Source organism: Miscanthus floridulus, chromosome 18 (assembly GCF_019320115.1).
Source record: "Miscanthus floridulus cultivar M001 chromosome 18, ASM1932011v1, whole genome shotgun sequence".
NCBI lineage: Eukaryota > Viridiplantae > Streptophyta > Magnoliopsida > Poales > Poaceae > Miscanthus > Miscanthus floridulus.
This window is the reverse complement of record NC_089597.1, coordinates 115,496,812-115,521,107: the sequence shown is the minus strand read 5'-3', so window position 1 is coordinate 115,521,107 and position 24,296 is coordinate 115,496,812. Positions and strand designations below refer to the sequence as shown.

General features: G+C 49.1%; 1 protein-coding gene and 1 pseudogene across 1 annotated transcript; both read left to right on the top strand.

The window, feature by feature from the left end:
- The first annotated feature begins 204 nt into the window (after positions 1 to 204).
- Positions 205 to 23,997, top strand: LOC136524428 (LRR receptor-like serine/threonine-protein kinase FLS2; annotated as a pseudogene).
- Positions 9,945 to 11,331, top strand: LOC136521144 (uncharacterized). The gene is made up of 5 exons (XM_066514841.1): positions 9,945 to 9,948; positions 9,991 to 10,559; positions 10,840 to 10,956; positions 11,122 to 11,219; positions 11,313 to 11,331. The coding sequence occupies exons 1-5, from the start codon at positions 9,945 to 9,947 to the stop codon at positions 11,329 to 11,331; spliced, it is 807 nt and encodes a 268-aa protein (XP_066370938.1).
- Positions 23,998 to 24,296: the final 299 nt, after the last annotated feature.

Below are 24,296 nucleotides of genomic sequence, written 5' to 3'. Positions count from 1 at the left end.
GTGGAGAGGGAGTCGGCGCTGTGGCATCCTCAGTGGCGGCGTGTGCGTCGGGTGGTGTTGCCGGCGTCGGTGGTGCTTCCCGTCGCTGGCAGCGCCCCTTCTCAAGATTGGGTCTAGGGATAGGATGTCGGTGGGGTGACTGGCGGCACGGTGAACCTCGTACAGCGAGCCCCGGCCCCCACCTTTCCTTTATAGCACTATGCGATGGGGGCCCCCAACCATGTAGGGTTGGGCGCCCCCGATCAGGGCACGAGGACAAGGCCCAGTTAGGCCGTTGGGCCTAACTGGTGGGCGATCAATCCTAACATTAGGATCCCTTCCTTTCCCTTGTGGTGAAACTGACCAAAAGTCTACTGAACTCATTCAAAGTATATTACGAGTCATCTTCTTCCCACCAGCTGCCATTTGGAGGGACATCAAATTGATCTAGTCTTCGTCTCTAGTCTGTGAAAATTTTGACTACAGGTAGATTCTAGCTGAATCTAGTGGGAAGTGCTACCTTTGAATATAAAATAAGAGGTACCACGAGTTGCCTTCTGCTAAAACAAACACACCCTGCCCAGTCATCCCAGTCCTTGCTAAAACAAACAACCAAATTCAGAGCTCCATCAGCAGCAATGGCTCTACTCTGAGAGCCGCTCTTGCTCACCTTTGTCTTCCTTGCATGTTCTCCTGGCTCTGTGTCCACAAGCAGCAACATCACCGACCATGGCGCACTCATGTCATTCAAGTCACACGTGAGTATGGACCCGTGGGGAGCCCTGGTGCAATGGGGCAACCTGTCTGTTCCCATGTGCCAGTGGCCTGGTGTGGCATGCAGCTTGAAAGGAAGATGACTTGGCCGTGTGGTGGCGTTGAACCTCGTCGGGCTCAACCTTGTTGGCACCATCACCATGGCTTTGGGCAACCTAACCTACTTGAGGCAGCTTGACCTTTCGTCGAATCACTTCCATGGAATCCTGCCACCAGAGCTTGGTAATCTCCATGACCTTGAGACTCTTGTACTTAGTCAAAACTCTATCCAAGGATATATTCCACCATCACTTGTGAATTACAGTCGTCTTGTCATCATCGCTCTTGATACTAATAAGTTATAGGGTGAACTACCAAGCGAGTTCAGCTCACTGCAAAATCTCAAGCAGCTCTACCTAGATGAAAATAGGCTTGTAGGAAAAATCCCTTCTAGCATTGGAAGCATTGTGAGTCTGAAAGAGCTCGTCCTACAATATAACAACATGATAAGAGAAATCCTAATAGAGATAGGTAGCATTGTCAATCTCACCCGTTTATCTCTAGGTGCCAATCAATTATCTGGAACAATCCCTGCTTCACTTGGAAACCTCTCAGAATTGACCATTCTTAGTCTTGCATTAAATCGACTAGAAGGAAGCATTCCACCAATGCAAGGCCTCTCGTCTCTTGGTGTTCTTCGGTTGGGAGCAAACAAGCTAGAAGGAACCATCCCTCCTTGGTTAGGAAACCTTTCTTCGCTAGTAATCATAGATCTCTAGGACAACGGTTTTGTAGGTCAAATTCTAGAATCTTTAGGAAATCTTAAGCTTCTTTCTCTCATGGACAACAATCTTTCAGGTTCGATACCCCATTCCATTGGAAACCTCCATGCCCTCAACAGACTTTATCTAAACAATAACGAGCTACAAGGATCATTGCCCCATTTGATGTTCAACCTCTCTTCTCTTGAAGTTCTGGTTCTCAATTACAACAACTTTGACTGGTGTTTTCCCACCTGATACGGGCAGCAATGACATAATCCGCTGCATCCCAGTTTGAAACTACTACCGACCAGTCCCTGTTAGGAGTTGGAAGCTGGTCAGATCAGCTGTCCACTCCCTGCTGCTGTAGCAGTGGTGGTTTACTTTAGCCATGTAGAGTAGAGATAGCTAATGTAAGCCTTGTACCTTATGAGTAGGTAGTTGGTATATCTTTGTATCTTAGGAGTAGGTAGTTGGTATACCCTTCTACTTTGGGAGTAGGTAGTTGGTGTACTCACCAACAATTATGTACCTGATAGAGGTACTTGGACCTGTATATATACCAACCCAAGGCAATGCAGTAAATCAGTTCAGTTGCCACAAACATTCAGAAGTAAAGCTTTCGACCAGCGCTGGGCTTGTGCTGTGTGTGTGCTATTCTCACTCCTTCTACCTCTAGCCATAGTGAGTGTGTGTGCTGGTAATCTTACTGCTTACCTATGCAGGGCAGCTGAGGAACCAACAGGTGGTATCAAAGCTGTACAAGCGCTGTCCGCTGACTAACCGCTGACGATGATGGATGATTTGGAGATGGACGACAGCAGCGGTGCTGCTGTGGCTGCCCAGCCATGATAGGAGGTCGTCATTCACACGGTGCGGGAGGTTAGCGGCACCAGTTGGCCGATGTTAACTCACACCAACTATGGCGAGTGGGCGGTGACCATGAAGGTCAAGCTCAGAGCCCGATGGCTCTGGATTGCCATTGACAAGGGCACCAACAATGAAGAAGAAGACATGTCAGCGTTGGAGTCTATCCATGCTACTGTGCTAGCGGAGTACAAGGAGCTGTTGGGGGAGAACTCTACTAAGGAGGCATGGGAGGCCATTACAGCGATGCACGTCGGCTCCGACCGCGCAAAGAAGGCGACGGCCCAGCTGCTGAAACAGGAGTACACCAACCTCAACTTCAAGGATGGTGAGTCGGTGGAGGACTTCTCCCTCTGCCTACAGTTGCTCATCAGCAAGCTGAGGAGCTATGACGTCACCATCAACGAAGAAGAGGTTGTCTCCAAGTACCTTCATTCCGCGCCGATGAAGTATATCCAGATCGCTCTCTCCATAAAGACGATGCTAGATTTATCCATCCTCACCATTGAGAATGTGATAGACCGTCTGTGGGAGGTGGACAAGCACATGGAGTAGGCCACAACAACGATGGATAGTGGTAAGCTGCTGCTGATAGAGGAGGAGTGGGTTGCCCGAATGAAGGAGAAGTCTAAGGAAGCCTCCTCTAGCCGCAGTGGCGATGGCAAGTGTCGCGGCAAGGCTTCTTCGAAGAAGAAGGTCGACTCCAACACCTACCGATGTTGCAAGAAGATGGGCCATTGGGCAAAAGAGATCCCAAATCGCAAGCAGGAGAAAAAGGCTGAGGCTCATCTGGCGCTGGCTGATGACAATGATGAGGCCACTCTCTTGATGGCGATGTTCTGTGCACTGCATGACATTGAGGCCAAAGAGAAGGGAGAGGTGACGGCAGTAGAGGAGCATGGCAAGGCTCTCAAGGCTGTCAACCTCAATGAACTGTGCGCCCAAGTCCACCTCTGATGTGTGGGTGGCAAGCAGGAGCAGCGGTGGTACCTGGACTCTGGCGCCAACAACCACATGACAGGTTCCAAGGAAGTCTTCTTTGAGCTCGATGGCAACGTGACCGGCTATGAGGAAGGCAGCAAGGCGTACCGGCTCTACGACCCACGCGGAGGTAAGGTGGTTGTCTCGCGCGACGTCGTGTTCAATGAGAAGGCAGCCTAGGACTGGGACAGTCCAAGCATGGGGAAAGATGGCGTCTTCACTAGCACCTTCGTTGTTGAGCACTTGGTCATCCACGGTGGTGGAGACACTGGAGAGGAGGTGCCAACCACTCCAGCAACAGAGCTGAGCACTCCTAGGGCAGTGCCGAGCACTCTGGGAGGGGTGCCGAGCACTTTAGGAATGGTGCCAAGTGGTCCTACAGTGGTGTCGACCAATCTAGGACAGGTGCCAAACGCTCCCGTAGCAGAGCCGAGAGGTCTTGCAGTGGTGCCGACCACTTCAAGACTGGTGCCGAGCACTCTTGCAGTGGTGCCGACCACTCCAGGAGTGGTGATGAGTGATCTAGGAGTAGTGCTGAGCACTGTAGCCGGGGTGCCGAGCACTCTAGGTGCTGTGCCAACCACTCCGACGGAACAGGGGATTCCATTGACGCCGATCGAGTTCGCCTCACCTCCAAGCGACATCACAGAGTTCATGGATGCTTTCCACGATAGAGAGGAGGTGCAGTTCCGCAGGCTAGACAACATCGTTGGTGGCACAGGGTCCTTAGGTCTGGCAGGTTGGCTGCTTAATGACCCAGAGCTGCTTCTCGTTAGTGCAGATGAACCACCCACGTTCGCACTGGCTGAGTGCGATGCAAATTGGCGACGAGCGATGCTAGAGGAGATGAAGGCGATTGAGGAAAACAAGACTTGAGAGCTCGTCGATCCACCTCCAGGATGTTGTTCGATCGGCCTAAAGTGGGTGTACAAGGTCAAGTGAGACGAGCACGATGCCATTGTCAAGCACAAGGCGTGCTTCATCATTCGAGGCTTTGTCCAGTGCGAGGGCATCGACTTCGAGGAAGTCTTTGCGCCGGTAGCGCACATGAAGTCTATCTGACTATTGCTGGCTTTGACATCAGCGAAGGACTGGCGCATCCATCACCTGGACATAAAATCGGCCTTCCTCAACGGTGAGTTGATGGAGACGGTCTTCATCAGGCAACCTCTGGGTTTTATCATCAAGGAAGTGGAGCACAGGGTGCTCCGACTGCGTAAGGTGCTCTACGGGCTGCAGTAGGCCCCGTGAGCGTGGAACACTAGGCTTGATGCCACGCTGGGCGAGTTGGGTTCATGCGGCGTGCAACCAAGCACACACTCTACACGCGGCGATGGGGAAAGGAGGAGCTCATCATCGGCGTGTATGTGGATGACTTGATCATCACCGGCGTGTGTGCGGAGGACATCAATAGCATCAAGCGTGAGATGGCAATTTGTTTTTGAATGAGCGATGTCGACGTGCTCTCCTACTACCTCGGCATTGAGGTGAGATAGGGGAAGAAGGCGCTCACGCTCGGTCAGAGCGCGTACGCCTTGAAGCTGTTGGAGCAGAGCGGCATGGCTGAGTGCAAGCCATGCGTGACTCCGATGGAGGAGCGGCTAAAGCTGACAAAGGCCAGTACCGTGGTGAGGGTAGATGCAACACTCTACCAAAGCATCATCAGCGGTCTGCGCTACCTAGTCCACACGAGTCTAAACATTGCGTTCGCCATGGGCTACTCAGCCGCTTCATGGAGGATCCCCAAGAGGATCACTGGGCCACGGTGAAGCGGTTGCTGTGCTACATCAAGGGGACGGTGGATCAGGGGATTGTCTTCCCCAAGACTAGCAAAAGTGGGCTATAGCTCACTATGTTCAGCGATGCAGACATGACAGGGGTCATCGATAGACGGTGGAGCACCTCTAGCGTGCTCGTCTTCCTTGAGTCAACTCCAATCTCATGGCTATCACTGAAACAGATGGTGGTGACGCTGTCCACATGCAAGGCAGAGTACATGGTGGCAGCCACAATGGTGTGCCAAGCTGTGTGGCTACGCCGACTACTGGGCGAGCTGACCAGTGTGAAAGCTCACCCACCAGCACTGATGGTGGACAACTAGCCCGCCATCGCCCTCGTGAAGAATCTAGTTCTCCACGACTGGAGCAAGCACATCGACATCAAGTTCTACTTTCTCAGGGACTGTGTCGATTGAGACTGGTAGACAACGCACTGACATCCTCACCTAGTCACTCTGGCGCCTATGGTTCATGGAGCTGAGGAAGATGATTGGTGTAGATGAGGTCAAGATATCGGGTTCGCAACAGGATTAGGGGAAGAATTGTTAGACATAATCCGCTGCATCCCAGTTTGAAACTAGTTGGCTCTACCGACCAGTCCCTGTTAGGAGTTGGAAGCTGGTCAGATCAGCTGTCCACTCCTTGCTACTGTAGTAGTAGTGGTTTACTTCAGCCATGTAGAGTAGAGATAGATGAGGTAAGCCTTACACCTTAGGAGTAGGTAGTTGGTATACCCTTGTACCTTAAGAGTAGGTAGTTGGTGTACCCTTATACCTTAGGAGTAGGTAGTTGGTATACTTACCAACAACTATGTACCTGTCGATGTTTTACCACCGGCAACCCGTCACGGGGTACCTGGGATAGTGATTTGTTCGAAGGGGTATCGGCGTTTGCAGGAACTCAATGGTAAACGCAGGGAGACAATGATTTATACTGGTTCGGCACGCCGAAAGTCATGGCGCCCTACGTCCAGTCTAGTGTGGATAGTATATTGCGCCCTGTGCTATTTGTTGTGTTGCGAGGTATGTTGTGGTTGTGAGTTCTATCGGTTCTGTGTAGGTGCTGATCTAGGGCCCCTGCCCTCCTTTATATAGTCCAGGAGAGGCGGGAGTTCTAGTCGGTTACAAAGTAGAGATCCTAGTAGAATTACGTGTAACTAGTTCTAGTAGGATTATATGTAGGGAATCCTAGTTGGACTAGGTCTTCTTCTCTCTTCTCTATGGGGAACCCTATGGGTCCCGCATCGACAAGCCCCCAAGCATTTCATGATTGAGCTTCAAGGGCTAGGTTGTTGTAGACTTGTTCCGGGTTTTTTCTTAAAGCGAGATCTTGAGATGGTCTTCTTTGTCTTTTCTTCAGCTGATGTGCACTTTTGGACAAAAGTGCACTCAGTGAGTGTAACCCCCGAGCCTCTTGCTTGTTGGGACAAGAAGCCAGAGGGTCCCTTTAGTCTTCTTGGTTGCTCCAAGTCCTTTTTCGGTGGGTGCAATTTTTCACAAAAATTGCACTCACTGAGTGTAGCCCCCCGAGCCTCTTGCTTTTGCTTGCAAAAAGTTGGAGGGTCCAGATTCTTGTCTTTAAAAAATTTCTAGGGTTATGTATCCCATAGCCCCCGAGACTTCTCCGAGTTCTTTTCTTTAGAATAGAAATCGGATGAAGGGTCTTGATGTGTTGTCGTTGTTGTAGTCTTGGGTACTTGTATTCTTGGTCTTTCATCCTTGAATCCGAGCCCCCGGGCGTAGTTGAAGCGAATGCCGAGCCCCTGAGCTTAGTTTTTGACTAAGCCGCGATGCTCTTCCGAGTTGTTTTTTATTCAACCTAGTCGTTTCTAGACTTCTCTGGTTCTTGATGTACCTCTTCCAGGTTGTTTGCACTTCGTCCAGGTTCTTTCTGAACTTGTATGTACCTCATCCGGGTTGTTTTCTGATCAATCCGGGTTCTTTCTGAATTTGTCTTGTTACTTGCAGCACCTCTTCGGGGTTGTTTCTGATCAATCCAGGTTCTTTCTTGTCTTGATTTCTGTTCCCAACTTATCTGGGTTGTTTTTCTTCAATCCGGGTTCTTTCTAATCTTGTCTTGATTCTTGCCGCACCTTGTCGGGGTTCTTTTTTGATCAATCTGGGTTCTTTCTTGTCTTGATTTCTGTTCCCAACTTATCTGGGTTGTTTTTCTTCAATCCGGGTTCTTTCTGATCTTGTCTTGGTTCTTGCCGCACCTTGTCGGGGTTCTTTTTTGATCAATCCAGGTTGTTTCTGGGCTAGCTCTCAGGAGCGTGTTTTTCCTGATCTCATGGTACCGATGTAGCTCTCCTGCATGTTAAACATAAAAATATGTTGTAAATAACATTCTAGATATAAAGTGGGGAGCATGTCCCATATTTGAATAATCAATCAGGGGCGGGCCCTAGCATTATGAAATGCATATAAACTTTTTGCGTCTTGCTCTTGCTAGGTCATGCAAATTCCTCAGGTAGTGTCCTGTTATGTTTAAGCACTTGAATCTCTAGCGTATGGTTCAGAGGTTCATGACGTGACCATGTGAGCCTGGCACTCGGTTCGTGACCGTCCATGTGAGTAGACAAGCTTCACGGATTAAGGCATGTTCTACCTGAGGAATTCGGTGATCGTTAAGAGAAGACCTAGAGCACTATGTTTGCTCGCATGATGATTTTTTGTATCTTGAGCACTATGTTTGCTCGCATGATGATTTGACTTTAGAGCACTATGTTTGCTCGCATGATGATTTTTGTGTCTTCCCAGAGACATATGAATAATATCTGAAATATATAAAAAATGAGACGTGACTTAGCTTGGTTTATGGCCGAGTTGTTTGTTGATGGGGTAAACCAGTTGAGTGCTCGGTATGTCGAGTACTCGAAACAACTCGGAACCTATCGTCGTGTTCTCTGAAGCCTTTGTCGTGGTCGTTGCCGACAGTGTGCGTACGGTGCATCCATCCAGCTTGACGTGTGTGATGGAGTTGTCGCGGGTGCCGGATGAAAGTTGATCTTTGTCTGTGTATGTGTACTAGTTCACATATCCATCTTGTAGTCTTGTATGTGTCTAGTAATCAATTTGGATGGCTTCTGGTCTTGCTTGTACGTATATATACACATACGCCTTCCTTGTATTTGTTTGTTGTTGTGGCGCTGTGGGATGTCTTGATGTAGTCAGATGTCTCCGGATATACAGAGTTGATTTCGGATGTCGCGTTCTTGGAGTTGAACTCAGATGTTCTCCGATAAATCCCAGTTGTCCTCCGATCCAGCTCCGTATCCGAGTTGATAACGCTGGGACGTACTCCTTGCCGAAGTTGATGCTAGCTGATCCAACATGTGGTGATGTCGGACTCTTCGTCGTGGCCGAGTAGTTGACTGACTCCTGACTGGTGCCTTGAGTCTTTTGCAAATTTGAACGTGTGGCTTCACTTGCTTGCTTGTTGAATTAGGACACCTTGGCCGTGCGCAGAGATCCGTAGCGAGTTGTTGATCGTGGTTGACGGGAATTGCAGCGTCTTGTTGACAAGGGCCGACGAGAACCATGGTGAATTTTGATCTGAGGTCCACCGAGCTCTCGAACGCAAAGCGTCAAGAACCCCTACCTAGCGCGCCAGCTGTCGATGTTTTACCACCGGCAACCCGTCACGGGGTACCCGGGACGGTGATTTATTCGGAGGGGTATCGGCGTTTGTAGGAACTCGATGGTAAACGCAGGGAGACAATGATTTATACTGGTTCGGCACGCCAAAAGTCACGGCGCCCTACGTTCAGTCTGGTGTGGATAGTATATTGCGCCCTGTGCTATTTGTTATGTTGCGAGGTATGTTGTGGTTGTGAGTTCTGTCGGTTCTGTATAGGTGCCGATCTAGGGCCCCTGCCCTCCTTTATATAGTCCAGGAGAGACGGGAGTTCTAGTCGGTTACAAAGTAGAGATCCTAGTAGGATTACGTGTAACTAGTTCTAGTAGGATTACATGTAGGGAATCCTAGTTGGACTAGGTCTTCTTCTCTCTTCTCCGTGGGGAACCCTATGGGTCCCGCATCGACAGTACCTGGTAGAGGTACTAGGACCTATATATATAACAACCCAAGGCAATGCAACAAATTAGTTCAGTTGCCACAAACATTCAGAAGTAGAGCTTTCGGCCAGCGCTGGGCTTGTGTTGTGTGTGTATGTTGTTCTCACCCCTTCTTCTACCTTTAGCCATAGTGACTGTGTGTGCTGGTAAGCTTACTGCTTACTTGTGCAGGGCAACCGAGGGACCAACAAGCAAGCTATCCAAACTCAAACGATTCATTATATCAAACAATCAATTTCATGGCAACCTCTCGTCATCCATTTGCAATGCTTCCATGCTTCAAAATATTGAAATAGTGAGCACCTTCATGTCTGGAACAATTCCACAGTGCTTGGGAATTCACCAAATGAACCTGTCCGTTGTATTGCTAGCAAAAAGTGAGTTTGAAGCAACAAATGATGCTGATTGGGGCTTCATGGCTAGTCTAACCAATTGTAGCAATATGAGGAAAATATCTTGGGAATATTGTGTTCTTGCCCCTACTTTGATGTCCAATTGTGATTTTATCCTCGTTTTTGTCATCGTTGTGATTTTACCACTGCTTTGTAACTATTAAGGCTCAGTTTACCCTTACTTTTAACTCTGTTAGTTGTATCTGAAATAAAAAAAATTAAAAAACAACAAAACCCTTCAAAGTAAGACCAAAGCACAACAATACCCCTTATCCGCTGGTACCCTCCCCAATCCCCCGTATCCTCTCTATCTCTCTCAATCTCCTCACGTCAATCCTCTAAAACCCTAGCAGCGGCATGGGTGTGGGGTGCAGCTAAGCGACTCCTTGCGCCGTGCGACGAGGGCACGGGCGTGGCCTCGGCCACAACCGCCCCGCCCGCGAGTGCCGCTCTGCCACGGAGGCCGACCGCCACGACCGCCAGGAGCGCGCCAAGGAGGAGCTATACTGGCCCGAGGCTAAGGGCCCCAAGTCCCACGCCGCGCGCCGCCGGGAGGAGGACGCCAAGAAGCACGCCGAGGCCGTGGCGCGCAAGGCCGAGAACCGCCGCCTCGCCGAGGCGGAGGCTGCCGCCGTCGCTGCTTCCGCGTCGGCGCCGTCCAAGGCCACCGTGCGCAAGGCGTCCCGCGTCGCCGCCCCACCCCCCAAGGTCATGGAGGCTGAGCTCGTGCGCCGCCTCGAGGAGGAGTGGCTACGCCTCGAGCGGGAGGCGGAGGCCGCCAAGAACCGCGCCGCGCGGGTCGCCGAGGAGGAGTACGAGCGCGTAGTGCTTGTCGAAAAGACTAACAGGGATGATTCCCTCATCGAGGCCAGGTCGGTTGAGGAGGCCATCGCGTGGATGTCGGTCCTGGATTTGCAGGTGTCCCTGCCCGCTGACAAGCATCCTGAGCGACGCCTCAAGTCGACCTTTAAGGTATATTAATTTTACCAAATTTTGTTTCTTATATGCTCTTTTACTAAATAACTTTATAGCTATGTGAAATTTGGTAGGATTGCACCACAATTACAAAGAAAATAGATATATGTTATACTAGTAACATAGATATATCATTTTTTTGGTATGATTGAGAAAGATATGTGAGGCACTGTAATCGCAGTTAAAAATGATTTGGGATAGCAAATTAATAATGCTGTAGCGTTGCATGATTTTCTTTTACTCTGCTATTCCAAATCGGTCCAATGCTGTAGCGTAGGCATTTGAAGAGGCAGAGCGCCCTAAGCTGAAGGAAGAAAAACAAGGCCTAACGCTGCACCAGTACAAAGACATGATATGGAAACTGTGGAAGTCTCCAGACAACCCTCTTAACCAGGTTTGGCTTCTATCTCCTAGCGATTTTGTACTATGTCTTCGTGGATGTACATGATTTGTATGAATCGGCCATATCTGCCATCTTCAGCTTTAACACATGTAATTGAAATTGTGCCTCCTTTTGTAATTTGCATAAATAAGGATGCTATGTTTGTATTCTATTCAGGCCGATGGCCAGATACCCGGTGACAAGACCATTGGGGGAGGTGATGATGCTTTCAACACCTTCTTCAGTGAGACTGGCGCGGGGAAGCACGTCCCCTAGTATGTAATCTGATCTGATCTTCAATTTACATTGCTCCCAGATATATTCACTCTAATGAATATCTTACTTAAACTTGATTGCTTGTCTTGCAGTTGGCAAGGAGATTGTTGACCTATGCCTTGACCGTATCAGGAAGCTTGCGGACAACTGCACTGATCTCTAGGGCTTCCTCGTCTTCAACGCTGTTGGTGGAGGAATGTGATCTGGCCTTGGTTCCCTCCTCCTAGAGCATCTTCGAGCCATCCTCCATGATGGCCAAGTGCGACCCCCGCCATGGCAAGTACATGGCCTGCTGCCTAATGTACCGTGGTGATGTTGTCCCCAAGGACGTGAAAGCTGCTGTGGCCACCATCAAGACCAAGCGCACCATCCAGTTCGTGGACTGGTGTCCGACTGGCTTCAAGTGCAGCATCAACTACCAGCCTCCCAGCGTGGTGCCTGGTGGTGACCTGGCCAAGGTGCAGCGTGCCGTGTGCATGATGGGGGACCAAAATCACGGCGACAGGGTAGAACCTTGCCTACTCAAGTTGTTGACATGCATAGCTTTGACCTGCTGTAGCTAGTTAATTTCATAGCTAAGCACTACATGTGGGCTGGAACAGAAGGGGCTGGAAAAGAAGGAAGAGGAAGAGGAGAGAGGTTGGCTGCATTGTTTGGAATAGATGCATGAATGTGATGTATGACACTGAACATGTAATATCTCACTATTAGCTATCGCTTTTGTTGGACTTGTATGTTGAATGAGGCTTGGTGCTGTATGGATACTTTTGCTACACTTTCACTTGATGTGATATTATATATATATATTTGCATGTTGTGTGAAATCATATGTAACAAGTTGTGCAATGATGCTATCAATTTTTTTAAATAGGGGTAAAATCACAATGTATTCAGATAAGTAGGGGCGATTTCGCATGGGCAAACTTGTCCTTACTGAGCCCATTTGACACCATTACTAGCTGTTCACGGAATAGGGGTAAACTTAAGCTTCGTTTTCAAAAAACAAGGGTAAAATCACAACGATGACAAAAGCAAGGGTAAAATCACAACTAGACGTCAAAATAGGGGCAAGAACGCAATAGCCCCAAATATCTTTGGATTCCAACAAATTCAAAGGCGTGCTACCAAAATCAATTACTAATTTGTCGATAGGAATGGAATTGTTTAGCATAGAAGACAATAAGATAACTAGAACAATACCGGGAGGAATAGGGAACCTTGTCAATCTAAAGACACTTGATATGGATAAAAATATTCTTCTAGGCCCTATTCCATCATCTCCCGGCAAACTCAAGAAGTTGGAAAGATTATCTGTACCAAAAAACACTTTGTCAGGTCACATCCCTGTTGCCCTAGGCAACCTAACTCAACTTACTAAACTTCTTCTTAGTGTTAATGACTTTAGTGGGACCTAAACCCTCAAGTCTCAAAAACTGCCCTTTAGAAGTTTTGGATCTCTCTCACAATAGTTTTTCCGGATCAATACCTAAAGAACTATTTTTCATATCTACGTTGTCATTTTCCATGAATCTTGCATATAATTCCTTATCAGGGACTTTGCCATCAGAAGTGGTCAACCTAAAAAATCTCAATGAGATTGACTTTTCTAATAATATGATTTCTAGTGAGATTCCAAACTCTATCGGCGAATGTCAAAGTCAGTATATCTCAATTTATCTAGAAACATCCTTCACGGGACAATTCCAGTATCAGTAGGAACTCTAAGGGGCCTCTTCAGGCTTGATCTTTCCTACAATAATTTATCTGGGGCCATACCTAAGACCCTTGCCAGATTAACAGGTATTTCTTTATTGAATCTCTCGTTCAACAAACTCCAAGGTGGAGTTCCAACAGATGGGGTATTTGAGAATGCAACTATAATCTTAATCACTGGGAATGATGGCCTATGTGGTGGTATCCATCAACTGAAATTACCACCCTGCTTGAACCACACCACCAGCAAAACACATCAGAAACTTGCCATGATAGTCTCCATATGCAGTGCATGTGTTTTTGTCACACTAGTATTTGTACTATACGTACTCCATCAAAGGAGCCAGAAGACAAAAGCAATAAACATACAAAGGTCCACCTTGAGTGAACAATATGCGAGGATTTCCTTTCCTGAATTGGCCGATGCAACAAATGGTTTTGCATCTGAAAACCTCATTGGAACAGGGAGCTTTGGATCAGTCTACAAAGGTAGAATGAGAGTAAATGGTCAGGATGCAGTTGTCGCTGTTAAGGTTTTCAACCTCATGCAACGTGGCGCATCTCAAAGTTTTCTTGCAGAATGCAACACTTTGAGATGTGCTCGACACCGAAATCTTGTAAAGATATTAACCGTCTGCTTGAGTATTGATTTTCAAGGCCATGACTTCAAGGCCCTTATATATGAGTTTCTACCAACTGGAAATTTGGACCAATGGGTACACCAACATATAATGGAAGAAGACGGTGAATAGAAGTCACTTGTGTTAGTTGATCTCCACCAATAGGCCCAACGGTCTATTGGGCCCTATCTCTACTCCCTGATCGGGGGAGCCCAACCCTAATTCGGTTAGAGGGCCCCTGTCGCACAGCACACATAAAAGGAAGGTGGGGGTGATGGCTCAGACTACGAGGTTGACTGGAGCCGCCACACCCACCTACAGAGATACCCTAATCCGATCCTAAAGCGTGCTGCCAGCGACGGGATGGCCCACCGACTCCGCCGTCTCCCCTGCAGGTCACCACCCGGGCCACTGGACCTCACCACCGAGTCAGAGCTACCTCGACACCGGCGTCCGTGAGGTCACAAGCGCAACCGCGCACGGCGAATGGAATGTTACCCGGATCTACGGGTTACACATAGAGAGGTACACATTCAATTGATTCTTACATTGGTACCAGAGCCAGGTTACAAGTGTGTAACCCTAACCCTAACCGGGTAAAAGCAAAAAGAAAGAGAGACCGGCTCACGGTCTACTGGTCATCACTGCCACCGCGCGTGGGGGAAAGGAGCCGCACCGTTCGACGGCGCACGGCAAAAGTAAAGAAAAGAACAGACCCATTCGGATCAGAGAAGAAATAGGGCCCTAGGCTCACAGAGCCGAAAACCTAACCCTAGATCCATTCGGATGTCAAAGAAAAGAAAAGGAAGAACAACAAATCAGAGAAAAGAAGAGAAAAATCCAAACCCTAATCACCAGGCGAACCGTCCCTTCACCAGCGCGGGAGAAGAAGTGCCGAGCGGGGGCAGTTGCTCGCTGGGCTCGGTCAAGGGGGCGCCGTGGCCAGGCCACTCGACGGCGGCGTGCTCACCCGTCGGGGAGCACGCGCACCGACGAGGGGGCCAGCGATGGCGCCGTGGCTCGCTGCTCACTCCCGCTCGGTGTCCTCTCAGTGGTTGTGGCTGCGCTGAGGTAGAGAGAAGAGAGAGCGGCGAGCGAAGAGAGAGAAGGGCAAGGGGCGAATGAAGCTAGGGTTGCGATGAGCCGAGCGGTGCTGGGGTTTTGACCGCCCGAAACGCCCGCTCGGCCGTCCGATTGGAATCAATGGCACCGATTGATTGGGCCGACTTTCAGCCCAGACGGGTGCGCGCGCCAGGCCGAATTCCTGGCCCAGGCCCAGGTTGCGGCCTGGGTGCGGGGGAGCGCGCGGGAAGGGCGTGTGGGCTGTGGGTCGTGGGCCGTTTTAGGCCGAAACAGTAAAGAGCAAGAGCCCAGTTTTCTTTTTTCCTTTTTCTGGAAAATTGAAAATGTAAAATGGCTCAAAAGAAAAATAGAAAAAGTAATTTTATCCTGTGGGTAAAATTCAAGAAATTGATGTAAAGTTTTTCCGCTGCTAAAGAAAAAGGATATTCTCCAATGATTTTGAAACGACGTGATATTTAACTGGAGAAAAAGAAAAGTTTTTCCAGTAAATCTTTATTTCCTGGAAATTGATTAATGGATTAAAGGAAATCGAAAATACAATTTTCCCTGTGGGTAAAATTCAAGGAAAAGAGAATTTTTCCACAACTAAAGAAAAGTTGTTTATTCTCCAGTTATTTTGAACCAATGCTGTATTTAATTGGAGAAAAAGAAAGTTTTTCCGCTGCTAAAGAAATTATTGATTCTTCAGTTATTTTGAACCAATGTGGTATTTAATTGGAGAAAAAGAGTTTAGATATGATTATGATGTTGTTGTTTTCTGACCAACGTTGTTAATAACAATATCGTAATATTAATGATTTATGCATTAATTCTACTTCTGCCCAACGGTGATGTAGAATTAGTGTATAAGAATAGATATTAATTTTAGTGATTTATGCATTAATTCTACTTCTGCCCAACGGTGATGTAGAATTAGTGTGTAAGAATAGTTGTGAAAGTTAAAGATTTATGCATTAATTCTATTTCTGCCCAACGGTGATGTAGAATTAGTAAGAATAATTGTATGTTTTGATTTTGACCAACGTTGGAATCAAGGCATGCAAATGGTGTTGTTTTTATGTTAAGAAAAGTTTTGACCTGGTTTTCATCTTGTCTAAGGTGGACTGGGTAGTCACCTCACCATGTTCCACTGAGATTGTGGCACCGGTGAGGGAGACAAAAGAGAATGATGCCATTTGGGCAACTAAAGAAAAGGATTTTGAATCCCAAAAGATATCCTATGGCTTTTGAGCATAGAAAGTGGGTCACTGCCAACAAGAAATGTTTGGCTATGATAAAGAACATGATTGAACCTGCAATTGTGGGCTTAATCCTAGAATGTGACACGGTCACCGAGTACCTCGATAGAATAAAGAGTCAGTTCACTGACACTTCAAAGAAATATGCTACTCAGCTGATAAAGCAGCTGGTGACAGAGTGTTACTCTAGAAATAGTGGCATAAGAGAGCTCACAATGCGTTGTCGAAATTATGGCACTATCGTTCAGGCCATATTTCGAGGGGGAGAATGGAAAGACAAGTTAAGAATGATATTCTTCCTCCATTAGAGCTCTCAGTTTTAGAACAATACAGAGAATGCATAAAAGGAAAGTATGTAAAAAGAATTAAGAAAAGATGACAAACGAAGCGTAGAAATTCTACAGATTATTCACACAGACATCTGTGGACATCTGTGGTCAGTTTCCTGTAAAGAGTGTGGATGGTAATGATTCATTCATAACATTCACAGATGATTACTCCCATTATGGCTATATTTATCCAATCAAAGAAAGAACAGAAGCATTGGATAAATTTAAGATATTAAAGATTAAAGACAGTCAGGTCTGACCGTGGTGGAGTACTATGGTCGGCATACCCTAAAAGAATGGCATAGTAGCCTAGTATTCTATACCGGGCAAACCTCAACAGAATAAAGTAGCTAAAAGAATCAATCGTACCCTGATGGATATGGTGGGCAGTATAATAATTTACTCCACCTTATAGTTGAGCCTGTGGATGGAGGCGTTAAAACCTCCATTCATATTCTCAATAGAGTATCAAGAAAGTCGGTGCTCAAAACACCGTATGAGTTGTGGACAGAAAGAACACCCTCACTTAACCACTTGCGTGTGTGTGGGGGAGCCCTGCTAAGGCTAAAGTGTTTAACCCAAACATTGGGAAGTTATATCCCAAAACAGTAAGTTGTCATTTATTTGGCTACACAGAAAAGTCAAAAGGTTTTCGTTTCCACTGTCCAGAGAGACATACAAAGTTTGTGGAAACGAGACACGATGTTTTCCTAGAGAATGAAAAGATGAGGGGGAGCATGGTAGCTCGAGAAATTATCCTTGAAGTGGAGCGGGTGTATGCGTCCACTCCAATGATTCATGAGCTATTTTTCTCACTACCTGCTATAGCTGCATCGACAGTGCTAGATACTATGGTGCCAGCACCTGTTGTTATTTCACCTGTGGCAACAATGAATGAAAATGAGGAACCTGTTCTTCAGGATTCTATAGAACCTATTGCCACACATGAGGGGGAGCAATAACAACCTCAAATAGAAGATGTGCCAAATGTAGAGGCCCCTAGAAGGTCTCAAAGAGTTAGAAAATCAGGATTCTATAGAACCTATTGCCACACATGAGGAGGAGCAATAACAACCTCAAATAGAAGATGTGCCAAATGTGGAGGCCCCTAGAAGGTCTCAAAGAGTTAGAAAATCAGCTATTTCTGCTGATTATGAAGTGTATAACACTAAGGAATTTCAAATGAAGGATGATCCCACCTCATTTGAAGAAGCCATGAGAAGTGATCATTCATCAAAGTGGCTTGAGGCCATGGAAGATGAAATAAAATCGATGAATGTCAATAAAGTTTGGGATTTGGAAATAATTCCTAAAGGAGTCAAAACAGTAGGCTATAAATGGGTCTACAGAATAAAACTTGGCTCTCAAAGGAATATAGAGAAATATAAAGCGTGACTTGTGGCAAAAGGCTATATGCAAAGAGAAGGGATTGATTATAATAAGACCTATTCTCCAGTCTCAAGTAAAGTTTCCTTCAGGATCATAATGGCATTAGTGGCACATTACGATTGAAAATTACATCAGATAGATGTAAAGACGGCATTTCTCAACGGAGACTTAGAGGAAAATGTTTACATGGCACAACCGAAAGTTTTTGTCATGGAAGGAAAAGAACGAATGGGATGCCGCCTAAAGAAATCCATTTATAGATTAAAGCAAGCTTCAAGACGGTAGTACTTAAAGTTTGATCAGTCAATAAAGAATTTTGGGTTTTAAAGAGAAGGTAGAGGACAATTGTGTCTATGCAAAGTTTAAGAATGGGAAGTTTATCTTCCTTGTCCTGTATATAGATGATATCTTACTTGCTAGTAGTGATGTCAGTCTACTACTGGAGACAAAGAAATTTGATATGAAAGATCTTGGCGAAACCTCGTTCGTTCTAGGGATCGAGATTCACCAAGATAGAAGAAAAAGGGTATAAGGACTGTCACAAAAGGCATACATGGAAAAGATCTTAAAGAAATTCAGTATGTACAAATGTAGTCCCTCACCTACTCCTATAGTCAAGGGTGATAGATATGGGGATTTTCAATGCCCCAGGAACCAATATGAGCTCAATCGATAAAGTAAAAGTGGTTCCATATGCTTCAGCTGTCGAAAGCTTGCAACATGCTCAAGTATGTACGTGCCCTGACTTTGCATTTGTTACCGGGTTTTACTTGGCAGATTCCAGAGCAATTCTGGAATAGAATACTGAAATTAGTAAAGAAAGTCTTGCATTATTTGCAAGGAACGAAAGGCCTCATGATGACATATAGAAGATCTGATTCACTCCACATGGTGGGATATTCAGATTCTGATTATGCGAGAGTGAATGCATATCCAGACGTGGATTTTCTATCATCTCGCAAAGGGGAGCTATTTCATGGAAAAGCTCAAAGCAAACTGTCACTACATCGTCCACAATGTATGACGGTTTGTAGCGTGTTATGAGGCAACGGGCAAGGTGAACTAACTAACGAAGTTCATACCCGGTTTGAAGGTGGTAGACGACATCTATAAACCACTAAAGTAATACTGCGATTATAATCTGGCAGTACAGTATGCTCACAACATAAGTCAAGTGGTGTTGCCAAACACATTGACATAGAGTATTATGTTGTGAAAGATAAAGTCTGGGATCAAGTCATAAGTCTTGAGCATATAAGAACAGAAAGGATGCTCGCGGATCCGCTTACAAAAGGCTTACCACCCAACATGTTCAGAGGACATGGTGTTCAGAGAACATGTAGCTAGCTTGGGTTTAAGGGAAAGCCTAAAATATTCCTGGACAAAAGAAGGCCCAAAGATAAGTATCTATTTCAGAACAGAGTAGTGAGTTGTAGCTGTTAAGTCTATCGGCAATGGACCGTGATGATGAGACATGCTCTATGAGCTAATCTGTAATGGAATGAACAAAAGCAAATGATATGAAAGTGAAAGATGAAATGAGATCAAGGGGGAGAATGTTAGTTGATCTCCACCAATAGGCCCAACGGCCTATTGGGCCCTATCTCTACTCCCTGATCGGGGGAGCCCAACCCTAATTCGGTTGGAGGGCCCCTGTCGCACAGCACACATAAAAGGAAGGTAGGGGTGAGGGCTCGGACTACGAGGTTGACTGAAGCCGCCACACCCACCTACAGAGATACCCTAATCCGATCCTAAAGCATGCTGCCAGCGACGGGATGGCCCACCGACTCCGCCGTCTCCCCTGCAGGTCACCACCCGGGCCACTGGACCTCGCCACCGAGTCGGAGCTGCCTCGACACCGGCGTCCGTGAGGTCACAAGCGCAACCGCGCACGGCGAATGGAATGTTACCCGGATCTACGGGTTACACACAGAGAGGTACACATTCAATCGATTCTTACAACTAGAACTGATTGCAAGGCTATACATCGCAAATGATGTGGCATCCTCGCTTGATTATCTACACCAACATACACCAGTGCCAATTGTTCACTGTGATCTTAAGCCAAGCAATATTCTCTTGGATTGTGACATGGTTGCTCACGTTGGTGATTTTGGGCTAGCACGGTTCTTGCATCAAGACAAAGATGAATCAAGTGGCTAAGCATCAATGAGAGGATCAGTTGGTTATGCAGCTCGAGGTGTGCATCTAATCGCTCTCTTCTAATTAATCAACAATATAGGCTAGAACTAAATTTAAGGTACTTTGGGTGTTTTACTTACTTAGATATGTAAATATAGCTAAACAGTAACTAAAATTTGAAGAATGTGAACAAGCTAAAATCTCTAAAATCTGTAGGGCATGTTTGTTCCGATTGAATCGGATCTGTGGCCACCCCACCGTGAGAATAAAAAAAAATTCCACAAAACACATCACGGTATCGTTGATTCTTTTCACCGCACAAGGCACAAAAAACCTTGAGATTGAACTAGCACTCGCGTTTTCCATGCCATGGGCTGGAGGCCGTGGTCGCGATACAGCGCTGCACAGCGCCGCACCGCAGTCCAAAACACGTCCACAGTTAGACACTAAAATAAATATGTAAACTTAGTGGTCTGGAAATCATCTTTATACTAATGTTATTTTATGAATATATATCAAAATTTTCTCCATAAAAACAAATTCATTAAGGCCCCGTTCAGTTAGCGTGTTCCGGGCCATTCCAGGCCAGGAACTGTTCCATCATTATGCAAATTATTGAAGGGATCCTCCGTCCAGGTTTGATTCCTAACCAACCGAACGTGGCCTAAAAGGGATTCATGTTGTTTGGTTTCAGAGTATGGACTTGGCAATGAAGTCTCCACTCATGGTGATGTATACAGCTTCGGCATACTATTACTGGAGATGTTGACTGGAAAAAGACCAACAGACAACGAATTTGGAGGAGCCATCAGGCTTCGAAACTATGTTCAAATGGCACTACTAGACAAAGTCAGTGTTATTGTAGATCAACAGCTAACCAATCAGCTCAAACTCCAGCAGTATGAGAAACGTGAGAATTGCGTGCATCACTTCAATTCTGCAAGTTGGGATTTGCTATTCAGACGAGGTGCCAACAGATCGCCCATCAATCGGAGATGCTCTGAAAGAGTTGCAAGCAATTAGAGACAAGTTTCAGTATCACCTCCGCTTGAAGGGTCGTTGTCAGTTAGCTGAAGTGTGAAGGATTTCTTATGTGTTGTCTCTAATATATGGGCAGGACTGCAGCATAATGGAACCGTTACGCTCCTCTCCTCCGCCCCCACCCCCGCCCCCGCCCCCGCCCCCGCCCCCGAACGCCGCCCACCAGCCCAGATCCGCCGCCGCCGGCCGCGGCCCCCGGTCCCCGCGTGTTTCTACGCGCTCCCCTCCCCGCGGCCGTCCTCCACATCCCGCTAGCGCCGCCCGCGGTGGCTCATGGCCACAGATCGAACAACCCTACTGCCGCTGCTCGTCCCGTACGCCGTCTCCCCACCATCCAGGCCCCGGGGCGTCCGCCGCTGCTTCCGTTGCGGCGCACGGGGAGTCCTCTGCCCCCTTTCCGAGGCAACTTCTCCGCCTCGGCGCCACCTCCGCCGGGTCCGCTGCTGCTGCGGCCGGGTCGGAAAGGACGAAAGGCACGTCGTCCCGACGCGTTAGGTTCGCCGCTACCCTCTTCTGCCGTCCGGGGAGGCGTTACTGCCCCACCAACACTGCGCCTGCAAGATCCTGCCTCAGATCCGCGTCGGGGAGGCGCGGCCCTCTTTCCGCCGGCCTGTCATCTCCAACTATCCTGTCTCCGCCCGGCTTTGGGGGTGCTTCCCCTTCCCGAGGGGGGAGACCCAGACCCGTCTCCGGGGCGTGGCAGGGGGCCGGTGCGGCGCATTCAAGCGAAGGTGAGGAGGGCTGGTCTATGGTGCGCCCGCGATACTGGTGGCGTCTCCCCGGTTTCAAGACCAAGGCGCATTCAACACCCTCAACCACCCAGGTCATTTCAGCGCGTCATCATCTCAGTGTGGAGCTGCTGCGGCGCTTGCGAGGTAAATGCTTCCGCTGCCTCGCCCCTGGCCACGCCGCGGCGACCTGCAGGGACCCGGTGCGCTGTTTCTCGTGCGGCCGCTGGGGACATAAAAGCAAGGTGTGCGCTACAAGATCTTCAATCGCCAGGCAGCAACCAACACCGCCCAAGGCTGCTCCTCCTCCCCTCGACGAAACAAACTTCCCACCTCTGCATGCGAGCGGCATGGCCAGGCCCGGGGACCCCTCCGTCTGTCCCCTGGACACCTGTGCAGTGGCTCTCTCCGTGGACTCAATGGACCAGGAGCTCAACCGCCTCTCCATGCATGGCATGGTGGCCTGGCTGGGGGGGAGCCGCCCGGTGGTTGAGCCGGAGATCATCAAGCGAGCCATCTGCCACCAGTTTCCGATTCGTCCGGAAGATGTCTCCGTCGTCAGGCACGCGCCTGAGGACTTCTTCGTCGACTTCAAGCACCGGCACCACCGCGACGAGGCGGTGTCGCGGGGGACCTTCCCCTATCGCAACCTCGACATCCACACAAGACCATGGCAGCTGGTGACACACGGAGAAATCTGCGACCTCAAGTTCCGCGTCCGCCTATGCCTCGAAGGCATCCCCCTCCACGCCTGGAGCGAGAGCATTGCCAAGAGGGCGGTCGCCAGAGCTTGCGACATCGACTACGTTGAGAAGACCTCGCTGGACCGTGCCGACACCAGGGCACTCTGCGTCTGGGCCTGGACAAACAACCCCTCCGACATCCCAAAGGTAACCTGGCTGACTTTGTCATGCAGAAAGACGGAGGCCCACTGTTCGCAGGATACCCGCGGCCGCCGGGGACTCACCTTCAGGGTGCTGGTGCACCTTGACTTGGTGGAGGACCCTCCGGGCAGAGACGGCCGGGCCGCTGCCCCCCGAGTCTTCACGTGGGACTACGGGATCGTGGACGGAGAAAGGATGCCGCGCGACCGCCATGACCCTCCACCGGCTGACACCCGGGGCGGCAACCGCGACGACGACAGCGACCATCGTGGGCGCCGTGAACGCCACGGGGACAGGTGGTACTCGCGGCTCACCCGCAGCCTGTCAAGGGCACCAAAGGACCGCGAGCGGGAGCGCTCGGTGTCCAGGCACGGTGGCCGCCGACACCAAAGTCCGGAACGTGGGGGTCGCCGACGACCACTGCACAGCGACGCGGACGGCCGCGGGGATCGCCAGACGTCCACAGGCGGTGACGCGGCTCGCAAGGGTGCACGACAACCGACCCAAGGCGACGCTGCAGATGCTGGCACGGGGGCTCGGCACCACCTCGTCATCCACCCGGCTGATGCCCTCCGCAGAGCCAGGGGACGAAGTAGGGAAGGGCGACCCATCGTAGGCCGCATAGGCGCGCGCGCTCGGAGCCGAGGAACACGACGTCGCGCTCAAAATCACCGTCGTCGCGCCTGCGCTGCAAGTCACCGGACTTCAACGGAGGCAACGGCAACAACCACCACCCATCGCCGAGCCCTCCCAAGGTGCGTGTAGAACAGAGTCAATGCGACGACTCGCTCGTCATCCCTTTGGTCTCTGCCCCTCCAACCTGCGAACCGAACGACCCTCCAGTTGCCGCTGCACAGGGCACATACGAACCAACTAACGACTCCTCTTCGGGGCACCTCACCGAAAACATATCTCCTACTTGTATGAATGAACTGCAGGTTCCCCCCACCGACGACCGCGACGTCGTGATAGAGCAGCGTGCGCGCCTCGCGGCTGACCGACGCTTCCGCATGGGCCAGGTCTACGCTAGGAGGCCAGGCCCTCTCCGCACGCCCCGCGCCCACACACAGCAGGCCAGAAACACCCAGGTGGTGCATTTCCGCCCTGGCGCGGTCTACTCCAGGCGCCGTGTCCGCGGGTTGTCCGGCAACAGCACCAGCCGCACACACATGGCAAATGAACTTCAACAACTGCGGCCGGAACAGAATGCCAACGCCGAGGAGGTAAACAATGCCGGCCAAATGACGAACGCCAATGATGCTCTGGTATCTGATTTCCTACAGGGAATTTCACAATCCCTGCCTCCACCCATCTTGCAGGTCCAGCCACGTCAGCACAGCACACCAAATCGACGCAAGAAGCCCCTGCTACCGGCGCGAAGAAGCGTCCGCATAGCCGCCATGAATTGGCCAAGGGGTGACACCCAAGCGAGGGCTAGGCTTGCGCTGATGAAAAGACTGGGCATCCTCGACAGGGGAGGACTCAGCCATGACGACACGTTGCTGTGCTACTTTGGCTTGTACAAGGGACCACTTAACGATGACGCCGTGAAGGCAATGACGGCTCTGTGTGGCCTTGACGCCGACGAGGCGCTGCCGCACGCCTAGATGACTGCTGTCGCAAATGGGTCGCTCGTTGTAATAATGGTAGTAATCGTTTGCCACTGCGGAAGCTCTTCGAGCTCCACATCTTTTGTGTACCGCTTGGGTTCGGCGACAGCCAGAGGCCTACAGTCGCCATCCCACCCAACTGCAACAAACCGTCACCTGGTAGTTCGATGTATCAAAAACTCAGCGTGCAGGGAGCAAGTGCTCTGTATCGTCGTGCCGACAGCCAGCGGCTTTCAGTTGTATCGGCCACTACGTGTTGATGCTTTCGTAATCTGTGTGTGCTTTCGTCGCTGTGG